Source organism: Lactuca saligna, chromosome 8, assembly GCF_052625555.1.
Source record: "Lactuca saligna cultivar CGN05327 chromosome 8, ASM5262555v1, whole genome shotgun sequence".
Lineage (NCBI taxonomy): Eukaryota > Viridiplantae > Streptophyta > Magnoliopsida > Asterales > Asteraceae > Lactuca > Lactuca saligna.
This window is the reverse complement of record NC_136424.1, coordinates 71,000,539-71,020,000: the sequence shown is the minus strand read 5'-3', so window position 1 is coordinate 71,020,000 and position 19,462 is coordinate 71,000,539. Positions and strand designations below refer to the sequence as shown.

The 19,462-nt window shown below is 35.6% G+C and overlaps 2 protein-coding genes across 2 annotated transcripts; both read left to right on the top strand.

Annotated features, from left to right (window-relative positions):
* Nucleotides 1-10,594: 10,594 nt before the first annotated feature.
* Nucleotides 10,595-11,771, top strand: LOC145011737 (RING-H2 finger protein ATL16-like). Its single transcript, XM_078970467.1, has one exon. It carries the CDS (start codon nucleotides 10,712-10,714, stop codon nucleotides 11,567-11,569), a length of 858 nt encoding a protein of 285 aa, XP_078826593.1. The 5' UTR covers nucleotides 10,595-10,711; the 3' UTR covers nucleotides 11,570-11,771.
* Nucleotides 11,772-17,132: 5,361 nt separating this feature from the next.
* LOC145011967 (uncharacterized) lies at nucleotides 17,133-19,216 on the top strand. Its single transcript, XM_078970721.1, has 5 exons — nucleotides 17,133-17,285; nucleotides 17,903-18,083; nucleotides 18,148-18,246; nucleotides 18,361-18,512; nucleotides 18,600-19,216. The coding sequence occupies exons 2-5, from the start codon at nucleotides 17,913-17,915 to the stop codon at nucleotides 18,985-18,987; spliced, it is 810 nt and encodes a 269-aa protein (XP_078826847.1). The 5' UTR covers nucleotides 17,133-17,285; nucleotides 17,903-17,912; the 3' UTR covers nucleotides 18,988-19,216.
* The last annotated feature ends 246 nt before the right edge of the window (nucleotides 19,217-19,462 follow it).

Here is a 19,462-nt window from a genome sequence, read left to right as displayed (position 1 = left end):
AGGATTACAGATGGGTGAGAGGGTAGGGCCTTGTAGTGACAGTTGAGGGAGATCTGGATTACAACAGGGAATATTACAGGTATATAGCAATGGCTATTTTCGATTCTATATGTATTAGGATTGTTCTTACCTCGGTCTCGGGTGATAGTAAGTATGAGTTGTCTCTATGCTTGTATTCATATTGTATTTTCAGAATTGTCACATGCCAATTGCATACCAGGAACTATTAGTAGCTAGTGTATGGCCATCTCTTACTTCGGGTTCGAAGTATACAGTATTATCTCGGTTACGGCCGAAAATGGTTCAGGAGCGTTATGTGGAGGTCGGTGGGCAGGGTCCATGGAGTAGTCATCCACCATCATCAGGGTTCGGTGGTTCTAGTCTTGGTGTTTGGGATAACTTTTGGAAGAGTCAAGGGGAGTGGTCTATCACTAAAGAGGTTGCTCTGAGCATTAGTTATTCGGACCTTAAGGATGTTAGTTTGAGCTCATGGGATTATCAGTATCGGGGATGCAGGAAGTGTTCATCCAGTATTCGGTAATCATACGATATTTGGTGTGGGCTAGTGACAGATCGCTAACAATATCAAGGTGATGGTATTTATCATGCCTTTTTGGGTAAGGGAGGAAGGAATGGAAATCCTCGGATTTTCGCGTGCCGTAAGACTTAGCCAAATCTAAGTGGGGGAGAAACAATCATGTTATGGGAACAGAAGCGGTTTTGAAACTAGGATAAGTTTCGCTCTCCTGTAAGGAAGAAAGACGACCCAGGTGGCTGTATGAATTGAGGATAGTGTGAATTGGAAGTTCGGAAAACTTGCTAATTGTGAGTTCACATTCTCGGGATTTCTGGTAGCAGATTGCAGAAGAATCGGTCTGGAGTTGAAGTTAGGACATGAGTATAGCTTGGGGTACTAGATTGTGCTTGTATGTTCAGCTATGGGTTAGTTATAGCATCCACTAGTAGCCAGTCGGTGTGGAAGGTGTTGTCAGACTACTGGATAGCCGTAACATTCACCAGTGGTCAGATAGTATGAGAAGTGTGGTATGACTGTGGGGTGGTCCGTAGCAATGGTTAACAGATAGTGTGGGAGTATTGTAAGACTGTGAGGTGGTCCGTAGTGTTTACTAGTTAGAAGATAGAGTAAGGGAGTTGTAAGATTGCGGTGTGGCCCGTAGCAATTGTATATTCGTATAGTATGACTGCGGTGTGGCCCGTAGCAATCGTATATTCATATAGTGGTGTGGCCCATAGCAATCTTATATTAGTATAGTTAGACTGTGGTGTGGCCCGTAGCATTAGTATAGTAAGACTGCAGGGTGGCCTGTAGCATTAGTCAGCAGATAGCGTAGAAGTGTGATGTAAGACTGCGAGTAAGCCGTAGCATTCATTAGCAACGTAGTTCGCTGAGTTTGGCGGGGGCTCGTATCTCCGAGTTAGCAATATAAGAATTAGGGAAGTTTAGCTAGTTGAGATTAGAGGAGGAGTGGGTTTGCATAGCCCTGGATAGATGAGACCTGTGGGAGAGGCCGCACTGAAGTATAGATGGCTGAGACCCGTGGGCGAGGCCCGTGTTCTTTTAGCAGCAGGTGAGACCTGGTAGAGACCTTAAGGTAAGGTAGGGGATCGGGGATCCTAGATCTTCTAAAGCCAGAGTGGCTGGGCTGGTGGAGCAATTCAGGTAGTCGTTGTATCTTCTTAAGTCGTTGAGAGCGACTGAGGGAACGTTCTTGCGTTCGGTAACCATGGGGGACCGGTATTTCGGGTATTGGTAGATCAATTGGGACCAGGGCGGTCTCGGTTCATCCGGTAGGCGGATGGGAGTCAACAGGACTTCAGGCAGGAACGATGGTAATGTATTTGGTATAAGAAGTCGTGAGCTGATCGGGTGGTGCTGAGTTGCTCACCGCGGAATCAAATGATCCCAGAGTAAATGATTTGGCTCAGTGATGTTGTTCTAGTCTGAGCCTTAAACGTAGCAGAGAGGGATATGTTGCTCGAAGGATTGTCTGAATTCTCACATTGGGTGGAGTTTTCAGTATTGTAGCATTGTATGTGGGTTTGTTCCGTGAGTATTGGTATGATGGTTGGCACTAGGAGTGGCTGGGATTGCGGTTTCAGTAGAGGATTGGTCCTCGAAGGAGATTAGGAAGATTTGTTGCTTGTGGAAAGTGCCTTGGAAAGGCCAGTAACAATGCAGGGTAAAAGGGTGAACCCCTTGTGTATCCAGAGTAAGTGTAACAGGAGTATCAGTAAGGTTACCGGTTGGGTAAAAGCATTGTACTCGAAGGTAGTAATGATCGGGTTATTCTGAAGATGACATCTTCAAGGGTTGGGTGGGATGAGCGGAGTGTGTGTAGCAAGTGGTAAAGTGGTAACCGAATGGTAAGGTAATTGAACGTGGTGGACTTCGAGGACGAAGTTTAGTTTAAGTGGGGGAGAGTTGTAACACTTTGAATTCAGAAGACCTAGAAAGGAAAGAAAACCTCAAGATGAGGAAGTGACTCATCGAGTACATGGGTGACTCGACGAGCAGGAGCGCAAATTTGGTCGCGGGATAAGTGACCTACTCGACGAGTCAGAGGACTGACTCGGCGAGTTGGCCAGGTTTTGGGAAAACCCTAAATGCGGGACTTGAACCCTATTTAAAGAACATTACAACCCTTCTTCAGCCCCCTTGATACTCTCTCAAGTTCATAACGAAACCCTAGAGTCTCCCTTGAGTTTGTGAACCATTTTGTGAGCCTTGAGGCATTTTGAAGCTTGGAAGAACAAGAAGAAGGTCAGAAGGTCAAGGAGGAAGGAGTAGATCCAGAAGATTCACTCCATTTGCTGCTCATTTTGTTCGGGAAGCCGAAGGGTCAGTAATTCAGAAATGCCGGTTAGCAGTCAGAAGCGTTCCGTGAATCTTTGGCAGTGTGAGGTGAGTCTCCTCACTGTTTGTATGGGTCTACGGCCACAATGCCGGCCTATTTTGTTTATGTATGATAGGAAGACTTGGGGGTTAGCCCTAGGAATTATGCATGAAAGATCAGGGGATGGCTCCTGGCACACAATATGTTATTATGTATGGTAGGAAGACTCGGGGGTTAGCCCTAGGCAATATGTATGAAAGACCAGGAGGTGGCTCCTGGTACACTATATGCTGAGTAGCCTAGTAGAGTAGTATGTATAGTTATATTTGTGATGCTTGCATGGAAGACCAGGGGGTGGTCCTTGGCACTTGTGTGTAAGACCCAGGGAGTGGCCCTAGGCTTGGCAAGGAAGACTACGTGCGGCCCGTGGCATAACAGCAAGACTATGTTTGGCACATAGCACCTTACTTGACTATGGATATGTTTGTTTTGTATGGATCATGGTTATGTATAGCATGTATGGATCAGTTGATATGTATGGTATGTGGTATCCGGGGAACTCACTAATCTTCATGATTACGATTTTCAACTATTTGTTTCAGGTACTAATGTTTTCTTCAAGGAAGGAGCTCGGGGCGATCGCAGCACATCACACCATGTTTTCCGCACTAGATGATCTTTGGGATTTAAACTCGGATAATTGTTATATTAAGAATGTTATTAAATGATTGAGCAAAATTTATTAAACAGTTTTAATTAATCAAAACGAAATTTTTGGCCCTGAATTTTGGGATGTTACATATAATCACATGCGATTATATGTATTTAATTAGATATGATTTATGTAGACAATATTTATTTTTGTGGTTTTGATTGAATAATTGTTTTTGTGTATTTAATCACATGTGATTATATGTATATAATCACATATGATTTCAGGTGGACAATATTCATTTTTGCCTTCTCAATTCAATAATGTTGCTCATGTACTTAATCACATACGATTATACATATAATCATATTTGATAAATACATGAGAATAACAATTGAATCTACAAAGCAAAAATGAATTATGTCCACATAAATCATATGTGATTACATACATATAATCAAATGTGATCATATATACTTAATCATATATATATATATATATATATATATATATATATATATGATTTATGCGAACTACATTCTGCCTTTCCTTGTTTACTCTACTGGATTAGGGTATCCATGAACAATAACATGAAATAAGTAATACTTACATAATACGAGAGTTATTGTAACTCACCTCCTTGAACCTGAAAATTAGCTAGTGTGAGATAAATGAATCATATGTGATTAAATACATATAATCACATGTGATTATATGTATTAAATCACATATGATTAATATAGACAATATTCGTTTCTAATCACATATAATCATTTGTGATTAAATACACGATAATAAATATTGAATCCAAAACGCAAAACGAATATTGCCCATAAAAATCATATATGATTATATGTAAACAACATCCGTTTTCAAATGTGGACAAAGAACAACTATTGAATTTTGAACGCAAAACCAAATCTTGTGCACATAAATCATATATGATATATGATTATATATATTTAATCACACGTGATTAAATCTTGTTATATGGAAAACCCTTTACATACAATTAATCAAACAGATAGAATGTAACCAAAGATTTTGTAGATACAAAATTTGTTAAACCAAAACAAGCCATAAGTAGACAAGCCATTTGATACTAAAAAATCCCAAAACAATCAAAACTTTAAACAATGATGGTCTAACGAAAACAAAAAAAAATCAAAATCAAAGCATATAAAAAGACAAAAAGCTAAACTAATGAACAATCAATCCAACATAAATGATAAATAATGAGTTGCAAATACAATGAAGTAAATATCAATATACGTAAACTGTGAAGAGTAGTTCTTGAAAAAAAATCAAATAATTTTTTATAAAAATAAATAAACTACGAAGTTACCCTCAACAAATTGCCAAAAAGCTACACTAAGTCTAGAAAACCATTTAATGCATGGGAAGTTGATACAAAGTCATAAATTCAAAACAACTGATAATCAGGTTCTAGAAATCAAACAAAATAGATTTAAGAGTTTAAATTGGTGGAGTCAGCCTACTAAAATAATATCGTAATTCAATGTTAACCCATGCCATAAATCAACGAATCAAAACTCATACCTGTTTACTGGTAACTTCGATAGAAATTGCTTATGATTTTCCAGTCTTTATAGTCTATTTATTAGAGTATCAACCCTTATTGGAAAGCAAGCCATCAGTGGCTTCTTGTATGTAGATCGGGTCGAACATTCTCCAAAACAGAATCCAAATTGTCATATTCCTCAACAAGCTTAATAACATCTTTCTGCTTATGAATCGTTCTGTAACCCTTATGTGCCTCAAATTGAAATCAATGCCACTATAGAAAAGGAAACAAAATTTAGGGGAAAATCCAAAAGAATAACGACTAAGCCTCAAATCACCAATCGATTCTGGAAAGTAGGCGTGCAAAGCGATTTATTAAGACCTGACATCCATTGATTAAAGCTTCCAAGGTTTGGTGCTTGAGACCAAATCTCACCTGAAGAGTTTTTTGAACCCTACTCGCACCATATATGTCTGAATTTTCGGTGATGGACGACGCTCTCGGAGCAGGGACATCAGCGAACATCGTTCCTAGCCGGCGACACTCCTGTAATATGACCATCGATCTTCTTGCTAGGTTCCTTTAAATCCAAAGTCGTACTATTTATATGATTAAATGCAGTGAATCCATAACCTTTCAATTTACATGAAGCCAACATCAGCCACAGAAGATGGAGGAGAACTTGAGAAGTTGCAGTCAATTGATTGTTATTGTCTCTGGTGGTTTTGAACGGCTATGAATAGCTGGTGGTAAAGTTAGCGATACAAGAATACATGTGGTCCAATTCCTTTCCATGATTCAGGTGCACGATAAAATTCTTGCCTCCATACATCTCCTTGAAGCTTCTCTCATGGATACGCCTTCAATTTCATTAATCAATTCGCAAACATGATTCTGGTGAAAGATCCTCCCTTTCGGTGACACCTTCCTCTCCACTGATAGTGGTCTAACACTTACTTCAGATCCAATGAAACAACATCGAGAAATGGTGTCTACTGCTTCAGATTCGGTAGACTGTGGGACAATACTTGGGACAAGTATGAGTAAGTGTGAAAGGTAGTAGATGCATATACTACCGGAAGCACAAGACTCACACTTGGATCGGGGAAAGTCACAAGGTTACCAAGAAGCTAATAATTGATTCCATTTTATTATGGTATGTCATTACCATTGTTTCGGTAATGACTAGTAATATAGTTCTTGTTTCGACCCTAGTGGTCATATTTAAATTTGAGTTCGACTACGAGGAGTATGTTACGTGGTCTAGAGGACCAAGTTAGATGTAACATCTGACTTAAGTCAGAAGGTTGAAGTTAATGCGATTGATAGTGTCGCGCTCGTTGTTAAAGAAGTTGTATCTAGAAATGTTGGATGCTAAAAGGTGATTATATCACATTAGAATGTGAAGGAAGGTATGTTCCATTCTGGAATTTTACTCTAAGAGACTTGAGTCTAAGCGGCATCATACGATGAGAGGTCAATAGAGCACAACCCATCGGTTTGTTACAATAGATAAATGAAAGTATTTATCCTGAGAAGAAGAAGGAGTCCACAATAAGGACTTATTTGGTAACTCGAAGGTTACGATTGAAAGTTCTGCATAGTACGATAAGCAGATGCAAGATTGGGCATCGTCTACGATCAAGAAAGCCATAGAGTTAAATACTCTTTCGAGGAAACATAGAAGTTACGGTTATTACCTAGGATGAAGAGATAATGTGTGGAATCATTATGCAATCCCTATTTCGTTGATGATTCTGGGACGTAATCATCCTAAGGGGGAGATAATTGTAACGCCCGTAGATCCGGGCTAATCAAATTAGAGACGATAAGCATCAAAATGATTGTTTGATAGAAGATTATTTAGAAGGATTAATCTTAACCAAATTTTTGTATATATCACAAGGTTTCTGTCCATATAAAGAACGCCAAATTCCGAGTTATAACGAAGAAGTTATGACCTGTCGAAGTTTCGCGACAGAACCGACACGACCCAGCACGACGTAAATAGTGAATTTAAGGTAGATAGGTATCTATACTTAGTGATATAAATGAGAGTCTAATATGTCTTCGATAGTAGTCCAACGATAAAAAGACAGATGAAAACGGAGTTCAGATGAAGGGGTTATGAATTTCGAACGGAGTTTTTCTGTCTCGACCTACTAAAGATAATATATATATAAGTAATATACTTATAAAATATTAAAAATAAAGTCAAGATTAGCCAATAGAGTCTAACCGAGAGTTGTAGAGCATAATCTCACCTTCACGTTGATATAAAGAACGTCGAAAACGGAGTTCGTATGCGAAAGGTATGAATTTCTGAAGTTCAGGGCGCGAACCCCAAAGCTATGTCAGAGACCATGACGTGGCAAGCAGTGCCACGACGTGGCAGGTCTTCTAACACCTCCGGGAGTCCCCTAGATGCAACTTGAGATGACGCATGCAATGACGACCAAGCCCACGACGTGGCAAAAGGTGCCACGACGTGGCAAGGGCCAGTTTTGCCCTATAAATAGATTTGAAGGGTCATCCGAGTTTGGTTGCTCATTCTCTCATCTCTCTCCCATATTACATCATTTTACGTGTAATTTTAACCCCTAGGAGCCCCGTTATCATCCCCGAGACCCGAAGCAAGTCCCGAAACCCGAAGATCCAGAGAAGAAAAGAGTTTCCGAGCCGAAGCTCTACCCGTGAGAAGCCTGGTGTGCAAAGTGATCCCGGTTTCACCGAAGAATACTACTCTTAGACCTGTAGTGCTGTCCGAGCATCGTCTAACCAAGTGAGTGTGTGGTTACTTTCTTTTAACGCATAAATACGAAGTATTTTATACGAAATACGTGTTATATGTATATTTTGTTGTTATATGTGTGAATGTATATTCACTTTCTTCTACCGCATAGATATGCAGTATTTGCTATGAAGTATGTGCTAGGTGTTTATACATTGTTTGTTTACTTGATATAAATGTTGAAATATTGTTTTATACATGTTTTAAAAGATTTAAACTGTATATGTGTTTGCATCTACAAATATGTTGGGTAGAACATGGGTAGATGAAATAGTTGATGTGAGACGAAATAATAAGTATTTTTGAACTCAATGTGTTCATTAGGTATTTTTGAACTCTATGTGTTCACTTGGTGTTTGAACTCAATGTGTTCATTAGGTATTTTTGAACTCTATCTGTTCACTTGGTGTTTGAACTCAATGTGTTCATTAGGTATCCTTGAACTCTATGTGTTCACTTGGTGTTTGAACTCAATGTGTTCATTAGGTATTTCCGAACTCTATGCGTTCACTTGGTATTTTTGGACTCAATGTGCTCATTAAGTATTTTTGAACTAGATGTGTTCACTTGGTGTTGTTGAACTAAGTGTGTTCACTAAGTGTTTTAGAACTAAGTATTCACCAGATGTTTTGAATGAATTATTCACTAGGAGTGTTAGAACTAGGTGTTTGTTAAGTATGTTGAACTAAGTATTTACCAGTCGTAATTTGTGGACCTTGGCAGAGGTGTACTTTGTGTCAATTCCTTAGGTTAATCCTTAGGAATAAATGGATAAAGGATAGTTGATTCTTAGGGTAAATCCTTAAGAAATAAAGGAGATAATGAGAATGAGTATTTGGGTTGATTGTTTGATAATTGAATATAATAAATGTATTATTGTGGGTTGGACACCCTATATGCTTACCAGACTGCCAAAACTGACCCATTCAGTTTTCTTTTCATTACAAGTAATGGCACTAGGGTATAAGTTGATGGACTTCACGAGAGATTTTAGATTATAGATCAATAGTTATGAATAACTGTTGTAATGTCTATTTTATATTGTTTATGCTTTTGGTCTGTATCGGAACATGACATCCCGAGGTTTTATTATTTAATGAAAATACATTCTCTTTGAGAAACATTTTGATAAATTTTATCATATTTTGTTTTGGGAACAAATTCCGCAACTCTTTTAATCAAAAGGATTTACTATGATTTTATAAAACAAAGCATAAACAAATCGATCTTTTCTGACCGTGAAATTGGGGATGTCACATGATGACCTTTATGGTGGTGTTCAAATGACGTATTGGTAGATTGCTGTAACTTTTGTATAATAATAAATAATAAATATATTAGAAAACGAATAAATAAATCTTTTATGAAAATTGTTCTCATTTATTCTCAAATCGATAAATGTTCTCATTTGAAATATATATATATATATATATATATATATATATATATATATATATATATATATATATTTATTATTATATAAGCTTAGGTACCCAAACTCACAATACTACGTCGTTTTGTATCATATAATACATTATAATTGTCCAATGTTCTTATAATTTAACTTCTAAATTGATTTACTTCCATATTTTTATAAATTACACATTTATCTTCCCCTTACTTAATTTTCATTTTCAACTACAATAAATATAACCTAATAGGTGTTCGACAAAAATATGTGACATAAGAGAAATATAATAGTGAAATTTCAAAAATCTTGAAATTAAATCAACTTAGGGGTTGAAGTTTAAGAACATTATAATGACTATATCATACAAAACGACGGATTATGGTGTGTTTGGGTACCTAAGCTTATATACCCTTAAGGGTATATTCACTTTTCCCATATATATATATATATATATATATATATATATATATATATATATATATATATATATATATATATATATATATATATATATATATATATATATATATATATATATATATATATGTTCAGGTTCATTTGAGACCATTCTAATTTTGTGAGACCGTGAGACCAAATCTAAAAATAATTTTAAAATGCAAAATAAATGGAAAAATCCAAAAATTCTTTTTTTAAATATTATTTTCGGAACTTGAATTAACTAAAAAAAATATAAAAAAAATAAAAAAAAATCCGTTTTTTTTTTTGAAAAATACGTGAAATATTCTAAATACAATATTACACTGACATATTCTAAAAATAATTTTAAAATGCAAAATAAATGGAAAAATCTAAAAATTCTTTTTTTAAATATTATTTTCGGAACTTGAATTAACTAAAAAAAATAAAAAATAAAAAAAAATTCTATTTTTTTTTAAAAATACGTGAAATATTCTAAATAGAATATTTCACTGTACATATTGTAAAAATAATTTTAAAATGCAAAATAAATGGAAAAATAAAAAAAAAATTAAATATTATTTTCGGAACATGAATTAATTAAAAAAAAATAAAAAAAATAAAAAAATGCGTCTCACGGTCTCACAAAATATAGGTGGTCTCAAATGAACCTAACCCTATATATATATATATATATATATATATATATATATATATATATATATATATATATATATATATATATATATATATATATATATATATATATATATATATATATATATATATATATATATATTAGTAGAGGTGCTCAAGCGGTTACCCACGCTAGTAATGATATGAGTCCCCATTGTATGGGCAATCTAACCATTAATCAATTATTATGTTATTTTCTTTAAATAAATTGGTTTCTTAGTTTCATTAAAATAACCCCAGGCCCCAAAGGAGCCTGGAACATAAAAACACATATTCAATGTTTCAACATCAAAGAAGCAAGTATGTGGTGTTTGTATAAAGAAAAGAAACGAATTCAGTAAAACCTCTAGAGATTTATCTACAAATGGAGTTCAAGTCTATACACAAGCTAGTCTACAGCTCTGACCACCGTTCAATCAAGAACCACCAGAACTCAACCTTCCAACCACCATCTTTTCCGGCAACAACCGCCACGGGATTCCCTCTACTAGCCATCGCAATAGCCTGCATCACTGCAATCACTTTCTTGCTCCTTTGCTACTTCTTGATCACCAAATGCTGTTACCCTTTAATCCAATTCATGGCATCCCGGACCACCACATCAGAAGAACCACCATCAGTCTACTCAACTCCGGCATGGCAGATCACCGGGCTGGACGAATCACTAATCCGACAAATACCCGTTTGTCAGTATAGCAAAAGAGACAACGAGAACAAAAGATTGCATAAATGTGTGGTTTGCTTGAATGAGTTTCAAGATTTGGATACATTGAGAGTTCTTCCAAGCTGCAACCATGGATTCCATTTGCATTGTATCGACATTTGGCTTAGGAACAATCCCAATTGCCCGATTTGTCGATTCAACATCTCGGGTACGACCCGGTGTCTAACGGATACGATTGGGCCCACTTCTTCGCCTCAAGATCCGGAATCGAGCCCAACAAATAGCAACGAAGATTTCGTTACAATTGAATTGGGCGAGGGGGCTAATGAATCGAGAAAGCCTCATTTTGAAAGAATCATGGAGACAGAAGATGAGCAACTTGCAATTCAACCCCTTCGAAGATCTTTCTCGATGGATTCTGCAGTTGATCGTGATATTTATTTATCTGTTCAAGATATCATACGTAATCATGAAGAGGCTACAAGAACAAAGAGACCTTTCTTCTCGTTTGGACATGTACGAGGATCCCGAAGTGCTATTCTTCCTCTCGAGTTTTAATTAGACAAGAGATTAAATCATGTTTTTTTTTTTTTTTTTGGATTCATTTCGGGTTTGTAGCAAAATATCACATTTCACTTAAAATACCTATTGTTATGAGAGATGAAGGGTAAAAATGACGAGGATGTTTATGTCTTTTGTAGAGATGGAGAGTAAGTTCATCTCATTTTGTTCAGAAAAAAAATGTTACTTTTCTCTGCCATCCAATTTCACTAAAATTCCACATTTCTCTAAGATATATTGTATTGCTTTTTTTTCTTTACTTAATGAATTAACAGGGAGACTTATGGGTTTTGGATGTGATGATATAATACAATAAGAACTTAAGGAGCAAATAATCAACTAAGATAACCAAGTGTAATAAAAAGTGTCACATGAAGTAGTATTTATGGAAACTAGTGTTTGGCAAATTCTGATCATTCAAGGAAGTAGTAGATAAAATAAGGGTATATAAGTAATTCTTCTCAATGTTGCTAATGTCAAATTGATTATTTGAATCTAAATAATGAGATAGTTACGTCATCCAAGATTATCTAGGGCATAATCATTTTCAAGGATACGTCTAAGATATATTTTTCATACAACATCATCACCCAAAGTCAAGACATGTTAGTTTAGAGGGTAAACACAACCAAATCAAAATATACTAATAACATAACTTGGATATATTTTGGATTAGTGGCGATGAGTGTCGGTAACATATTCATCAAAAGGTTAATCTGAATGAATATCTCATACGTATCATTTATCAAGTTCTCACAAAGGAGTTCTGAAGAAAAAAAATCAAGAACCCCTTCATAAGATTAAAAGTTTCAACCCTGTCTTCCGAACTTTTTCATGCATTATAAACAAGAAGCAATTGATGAGTTAATCAAACATCTTTATAGCAATTATATCTGCCAAACCTAGACATTAGATACCAACATACGTGCCATTATTGTTTCTTGACAATATTCAAGGCATAATCAGCTAAAAAATGTCAACAAACCCCATTCTAGAAGCAACAAACAAACAAACAATTAGTGTATTTTTCTGGAATGAGAGGTTTGATTAGAATGATAAGGCTTGATTATGATTTACATAATGGTTACTGTAAAACCCATAAAGGTTTGATTATGATTTAATAATGGTTACTGTAAAACCCATAATAGAATTATACAGGTGAAATGTGTCTTTTTTTTGGAATATGTTTATATTGTAATCTTGATGACATCTAATTTATGTATTAAATTTTAGGTTTAATCTTAAAAACATTAAAAAGAATGAGAGATTTGATTAGAATGATAAGTTTTAGACTAGTTTTCTAAAAATTGCCATTTATTTTGTAAAATGGATATTAGAGTTCTTATAGTCACCACGAAGTAGGGGTGTTCACGGTCCGGTTTTTTCGGTTTTTAGGTCAAATCGGAACCAAACCGTTACTAACGGTTTTTGTCAAGCAAAAACCAAAGCCGAACCATTGAAAATTTAAAACCGAACCAAACCAAACCGTTACTAACGGTTTGGCTCCGGTTTGGTTTCACGGTTTGGGCTTTTTAGGCCCATTTTAATCGAGTCCATTAAGCTAATTTAGTAAAAAAAACTGCATTATTACATGCATTAAAACAGTAAAAATTCTACATAATATTAAAGCTACAATATTAGAGGTATTAAAATAATAAAAAACTGCACTATTAAAGGTATTAAAATAGTTAAATAAAAAAAACTGCACTGTTTGTTGAAAATACTGCAATAGGGAAATTGTCAAAAACAGCAAGAAAACTACCAAAAAAGTTGTCCAAAACAGCAAATAAAAAACAGTAAATGAAAATATCAAATATTGTTCCATTACATCAAATATTAGACTAATACACACATCCTACTAAGCTGTCCAAAACAGCAAAACTGTTATCCAAAAAGCATTATCAGCAAGATCACTTCCAAAATACTATCCACTTCCAAAATTCTATCCAATTCATAAGCTTTTGCTGTCCAAAAAAGTCAATATTAAAACATCATACCAAAAATTCAATATAAAACCAAGAAAAGAAATGTACCTTTCATTCGATATTGTCGGTGCAAATATTAAGTTTGCTTGCAAAATCTAAAATACAAGTTATATTTTGTTAGAATTTACAAATAATAAGTAGGAGAAAATATATAACTTTTGAAAATTTAAAACTTACCATTTTCAATTTCATCAAGGTCTTCAATTTCTTTCAACACATCTTCATAACCAACTTTTGCATTTTTGTTAAACACACCCCGAATCCAATTTTGTGTGCATATAAGCGCTTGCACTGTTTTAGGAGAAAGACTACTCCTAAATGAATCCAAAACTCTACCCCCGGTGCTAAATGCGGATTCAGACGCAACTGTGGAAACTGGAACAGCCAAGACATCCCGTGCAATTTTTCCTAAAATCTTATATTTTGCTCCATTTGTCTTCCACCAATCCAACAAGTCAAATGACTCATAGCTTGGCTCTTGGTTATCTGACAAATATCTTTCAAGTTCACTCACTTCTCCTGTTTTTTCATCTTCCAAATGTGCCTTATATTTTAGCATACGCTTCTCTTGTATGCTAAGATTCTCATTAACTTTTCTTTTGTTATGATTCTTGTTTGAAGAAAAACTTTTGGCATGCATAGGATCTTTTTCCAAATAAAAGTCATAAAGTCGAGTCAAAGTGGCTTTTAACTTCTTTTTCAAGTCACATGCAATATCACCAATGGGGTATATTTCTTCCAAACTCCAATTGACATATTTTAACTTGTATCGAGGATCAAGAACAACTGCTACATACAATAAAGGATTCATCTTTTCAGCATTTCCCCAATATTTATCATACTTTGCCTTCATATTCATAGCCATCGAACTCACCCGCCAATCATCACTTTCAATGCATTCATCAATATGGCTATGCAATGAACACATATCATGAAAGTAAGCACTCGAAGTTACATATAAAGACCCCGAAAACCGATTTGTCACTTCATAAAAAACCTTAAGAAAAAACATAAATGCTTGTGCAACATCCCAATCAATATCACTAGGTGGCCCCACTCTAGTGACATCATACTTTTTCTTTGCATCTACTTCATTCAACAAGCTACTAGGACCCACATTAAAAAACCTTGCATAGTATCCATCTTCTTCCAACCTATTAAACGCTTTTCTATACTTCAAAGCTGACTCCAACATCAAGTAAGTTGAATTCCACCTAGTGGAAACATCTAAACATACAGTTCCAGTAACATTTAACTTTTCTATCTTCACACATTCCTTGAACTTAGCCAACCTTGAAGGTGAGGATCTAACATACCTCACAACATTTCTAATAACTTGAATTGCAGGATCATAATCTTTTAACCCATCACACACAATCAAGTTTAACACATGAGCACAACAACGCATATGCAAGTATTGAGCATCTAAAATCGCATGTCCCCAATTTTGTATTTTCTTTTTTTAGAAAGGAAATAGTTGTATCATTAGAGCTCGCATTATCCACAGTGATTGTAAAAACCTTCTCAATACCCCATGTAATTAGATAACTCTCAACCATTTTACCAATTGTGTCACCCTTATGATTCGAAATAACTTCAAAATTCAAAATCCTTTTTTGCAAATTCCATTCTCCATCAATGTAATGGACTGTTAAAACCATATAATTGATGTTTTGACATGAAGTCCATGCATCCGTTGTAAGACAAACGGATTGTGAAGATTTTCGTAATAGCTCTTTCAACTTATTCTTTTCATCCACATATAATGATAAGATATCTCTAGCAATTGTAATCCGACTCGGTAACTCTAGCTCGGGTCGAACTACACTACAAAAATAACGAAAACCTTCTTTTTCAACAAAGCTAAATGGTAGTTCATCAATAATAATCATTTTAGCAAGAGCTTGTTTACCTAATTCCTTTGTAAAACGACCACCTTGTAACTTTCCATCCGTACCCTTTCCAACAAAATTTATAGTTGTTTGTTTTTTATCTACTTGACATTTAAGTGGATCAAACTTGCATAACTTTCTCAAATGGTTTAACATAGCACCAGTACCATTCTGACTTGGTTCATACACATAGCTTTTCTTGCAGTGAATACATGCGATGCGTGCTCCTTCAGGTGGAACTGGATCAGGTTTGTTGAAGTGTTTCCAAACAATAGACTGTTTTCGTCCCCTTCCTTGGTTCTTATCAGTAGCACCTCCATTTTGCTCCACATGAACATCATCATCTACATCAATCTCTTCCATATCATCATCAGCATCAATGATGTTAACAGGTTTGCTACTTGGAATATTGATGTTATCTTTATCCATGTAAGAACCTGAAAGAAAAAAGTGCAAGCAAAATTCAGAATTGTGTACTCACTGAAATCAGATTAAGAGATGATGAGTTTTAGAAGTTAGCAACAGGTTTAGAAACAAATAAAAAATCAACAGGTTTCGTCCTATGTTTGCTTCTGTTAAAAAAAATCAAACGCACATGTAAGGACCTGAAAGAAAAGATTAAGAGATGATGAGACTTAGTAGTTAGCAACAGGTTTTAGAAAGAAATAAAAAATTAAAAGGTTTCATCCGATGTTTGCTACTGTTAAAAAAATCAAACGCACTATCGGAGCTAGAATCGTCAAACGGACCTTATCGGAGCAACAATCGGAGCTGCAGGGGAGGCCTGTAGTCGGAGCCAAGCAGTTAGCAACTACTTTATACTTTTGTTTCTTCCGATCTTGGCTTCTGTTAAAAAAAAATCAAATGCACAATGATAGGAGAGATGATGGATGGATAGAAATCAGGTGTAGATGGATGATAAATAAATCACTTCAGTTGATTAAGAACACAACATACCTTATCGGAGTAACAATCCAGCCAAGTAGCCAACACCCAACGATAAAGAAATGAGAGGTAGAATCGGAGCTGCTGCAGGGTAGGCGACGAGCTGTTAGCCTGCAAGTCGGAGCCTGGGAGGGAAAACGAGTGGTGCACTAATGTGGCAACTGGAAAGTGGAAACCATGTCTGCGTATTTGGCTCTTTGCGATTACTCGATGTCTCGATTAGTCGATTAGGGCAAGTTGAATCAGTGAATCACCTTTGAACGATTGTTTGGAGCTGGAGCCTGGAGGTGGACTACTAGCCCAATTCAATATTGGGTTGTAATAATTCAATATAATGTGGGTTTTTAAATTTATTATTTATATATAAAAATTAATATATAATACAATAAAAATTAATTATATATAAAAAAATAATTAATATATATATACAAATCCTACGGTCCGGTCCGGTTTTTATACGGATTGAAATCTTAAAAACCGTAAGCCAAACCGTTCAATACGGTTTGAAAAGTTCAAAACCACAAGCCAAACCGTAAAGAAAAATACAAACCATAAAACCAAACCGATGACCGGTTTGGCCGGTTTCACGGTTTCAAACCGGACCATGCACCCCTACCACGAAGGGTGCAGTTGAAGCTTTTTTGAAAATAAAGGGTGTAAATGTAACTTCTAGTATGCTTCGAGGAAATTCCAATTTCCAGTACATATTCCAATATTACAATATAGCCCCCGCTTTACAAAAGGAAATTACAAGCCCTCCGCCACAAGGATCTGAAGCCCCAATTTTATCAGATCTGCTACTCTCTACGTCGACCACCGCCACTAACGCGGCCTACATCGGACATCGGAATCTTACGTGATTCAATCTCTCATCGCCGGATAGTTCATCTGGTTCGTCTTTTTTCCCATCCACATAGATGTATTTTTTTAATTGTCACTTATAAGTTATAACCTCTCCTTTTATCAGTTATTACATATCCTACTCTTCGATTTCATGATAAGTTGCGACGAATTTTCAAGGATTTGTAGTATTAGCTTTTAGATCACGAAATCGTTGTACTTTGCGCGTCCTTTCAGTTTTATATTTTATGAAACTGTATCAATCTGTTCAAATCGAATGTTAAATCAGCTGAATATCTTTAATCTATAAGAATGGTGATCTATATGTATTTTATACTATTTGGATGCGTCAAACATGTTTCGAATTCGATCGAGTTTTGAGTTCAACATTGGCATGATTTTGTAGTTGTCGTTGATGATTGCGAATATAGTTATTGGTAGAAGTATCTGTATTATCAAAAACGGTTCCATGGGTTTACCACATGCTCGATCCAAGTAGACTGACATATACATAGCAGTTTTGAATCCTAAAGCCACCTAACATGCTCGTATTCACTCAACTGTATCTTATAAGAAATGTTTATATTAGAGTTGTGTTGTTTTTCCTTCACAGAATCTGCTTTATGCAATGCATGTATCAGTGTCACATCATTTTCTCTTCTTTTCAGATCATTGAACATGTATGATAATCTTGGAAACCCATCTGGGGTGCCAAGACCACCAGTTAGTACACCACAAACTCCATTTGGGAATCCATTTTATGGTGCCAGTTCAGGCCTAATCAGAGGTGGACTTGGTGCCTATGGAGAAAAAATCTTAGGTTCAAGCTCCGAATACGTGCAAAGTAATGTAAGTAACATTAAAAACAGCAATTTCCATTTTCCATACTCTCAAATTGTTCATGTTTTCACAGATTAGTAGATACTTCTCTGATCCACAATATTATTTCCAAGTCAACGACCATTATGTAAGGAACAAATTGAAGGTTGTTCTATTCCCCTTTCTGCACAGGGTAAGTGGTAGCTTAGCACAGATTATAATATTATTACCCTATCTGCTCTCATTTCCATCTTCTTCTGTGTATGTATAACCTGTACATTTTTATGGTTTTGTTTGTCATTTTCAGGGTCATTGGACAAGAATCACTGAGCCAGTAGGGGGTAGGCTATCATATAAGCCTCCCATTTATGATATCAATGCTCCAGATCTGTATATCCCATTAATGGCTTTTGGTACATATGTTGTTCTTGCTGGCTTCTCATTGGGACTTCAAGGAAAGTAAGTATCAGCTTAATCACAGTATACTAACTATATCATGGGTTGTATTGATTATTTTAAGTTTTAACATCTGTTATTAATCTACAGGTTTACCCCAGAAGCATTGAACTGGCTGTTCATGAAGGGAATAGTGGGTTGGTTTCTACAGGTTTCTCTTCTAAAAATGTCATTATTTTCATTGGGTGGGGCAGAGGCACCTCTGCTGGACATCGTAGCTTACGCTGGGTATGCGTTCGCTGGATTATGCCTGGCGGTTTTTGGTAGAATCATCATGTCCTACTCCTACTACTTCTTGATGCCATGGACTTGTCTTTGTATGGGAATCTTTTTGGTGAAAACAATGAAACGTGTCCTTTTCTCAGAGGTTAGAAGTTTCGATTCCAGCAGGCATCATTATCTGCTGCTTTTTATCGCGTTAGCACAGTTTCCCCTCTTTGTTTGGCTCGGGAACATTACCGTTAATTGGCTTTTTTAGAATAATTGTTTAGTTTTTTTTTTTGATGTAAAATAGGTGACTTTTTGGCTGTGGTTTTTGCATAGAGAATGCTATTTATACAGCAACAAGTTGTTACATTTGTAGTGGAGTGTGTAAAAGGAGGCTTGCATTATTAATTGTTGCTTCTCGTTTGTGGACTGTAGTCCATATCATGTGTATCCACTTTTAACATAATGCTGTCATAATCTACATCCCCATTGCTTATGAATCATAGACTTATGTACTTGAAACTCTCATTTGGGTGTAAAATATGTTCCGTCAATGCATACTACCATCCCTTCACTATTTTGCTAAACGGTAAAATTGCATCAAAGATATTGTCTTCACCATTGTTAATATATATTAATATATAGCTCGTTTTCTTCTAATAATAATGTCTTCTAGATATATAATTTAACATTTAGCTTTGATTTATACTCAGCAACAAGAACTATGTCCACGAGATCTAAAGAAT

Excerpts from the sequence above, each read along its gene's own strand:
- LOC145011737 (XM_078970467.1), top strand. The coding sequence starts at position 10,712 with ATGGAGTTCAAGTCTATACACAAGCTAGTCTACAGCTCTGACCACCGT.
- LOC145011967 (XM_078970721.1), top strand. The coding sequence starts at position 17,913 with ATGTATGATAATCTTGGAAACCCATCTGGGGTGCCAAGACCACCAGTT. Across the intron at positions 18,084-18,147 it reads CCGAATACGTGCAAAGTAAT|ATTAGTAGATACTTCTCTGA; the intron begins GTAAGTAACATT and ends ATGTTTTCACAG. Across the intron at positions 18,247-18,360 it reads TATTCCCCTTTCTGCACAGG|GGTCATTGGACAAGAATCAC; the intron begins GTAAGTGGTAGC and ends TGTCATTTTCAG.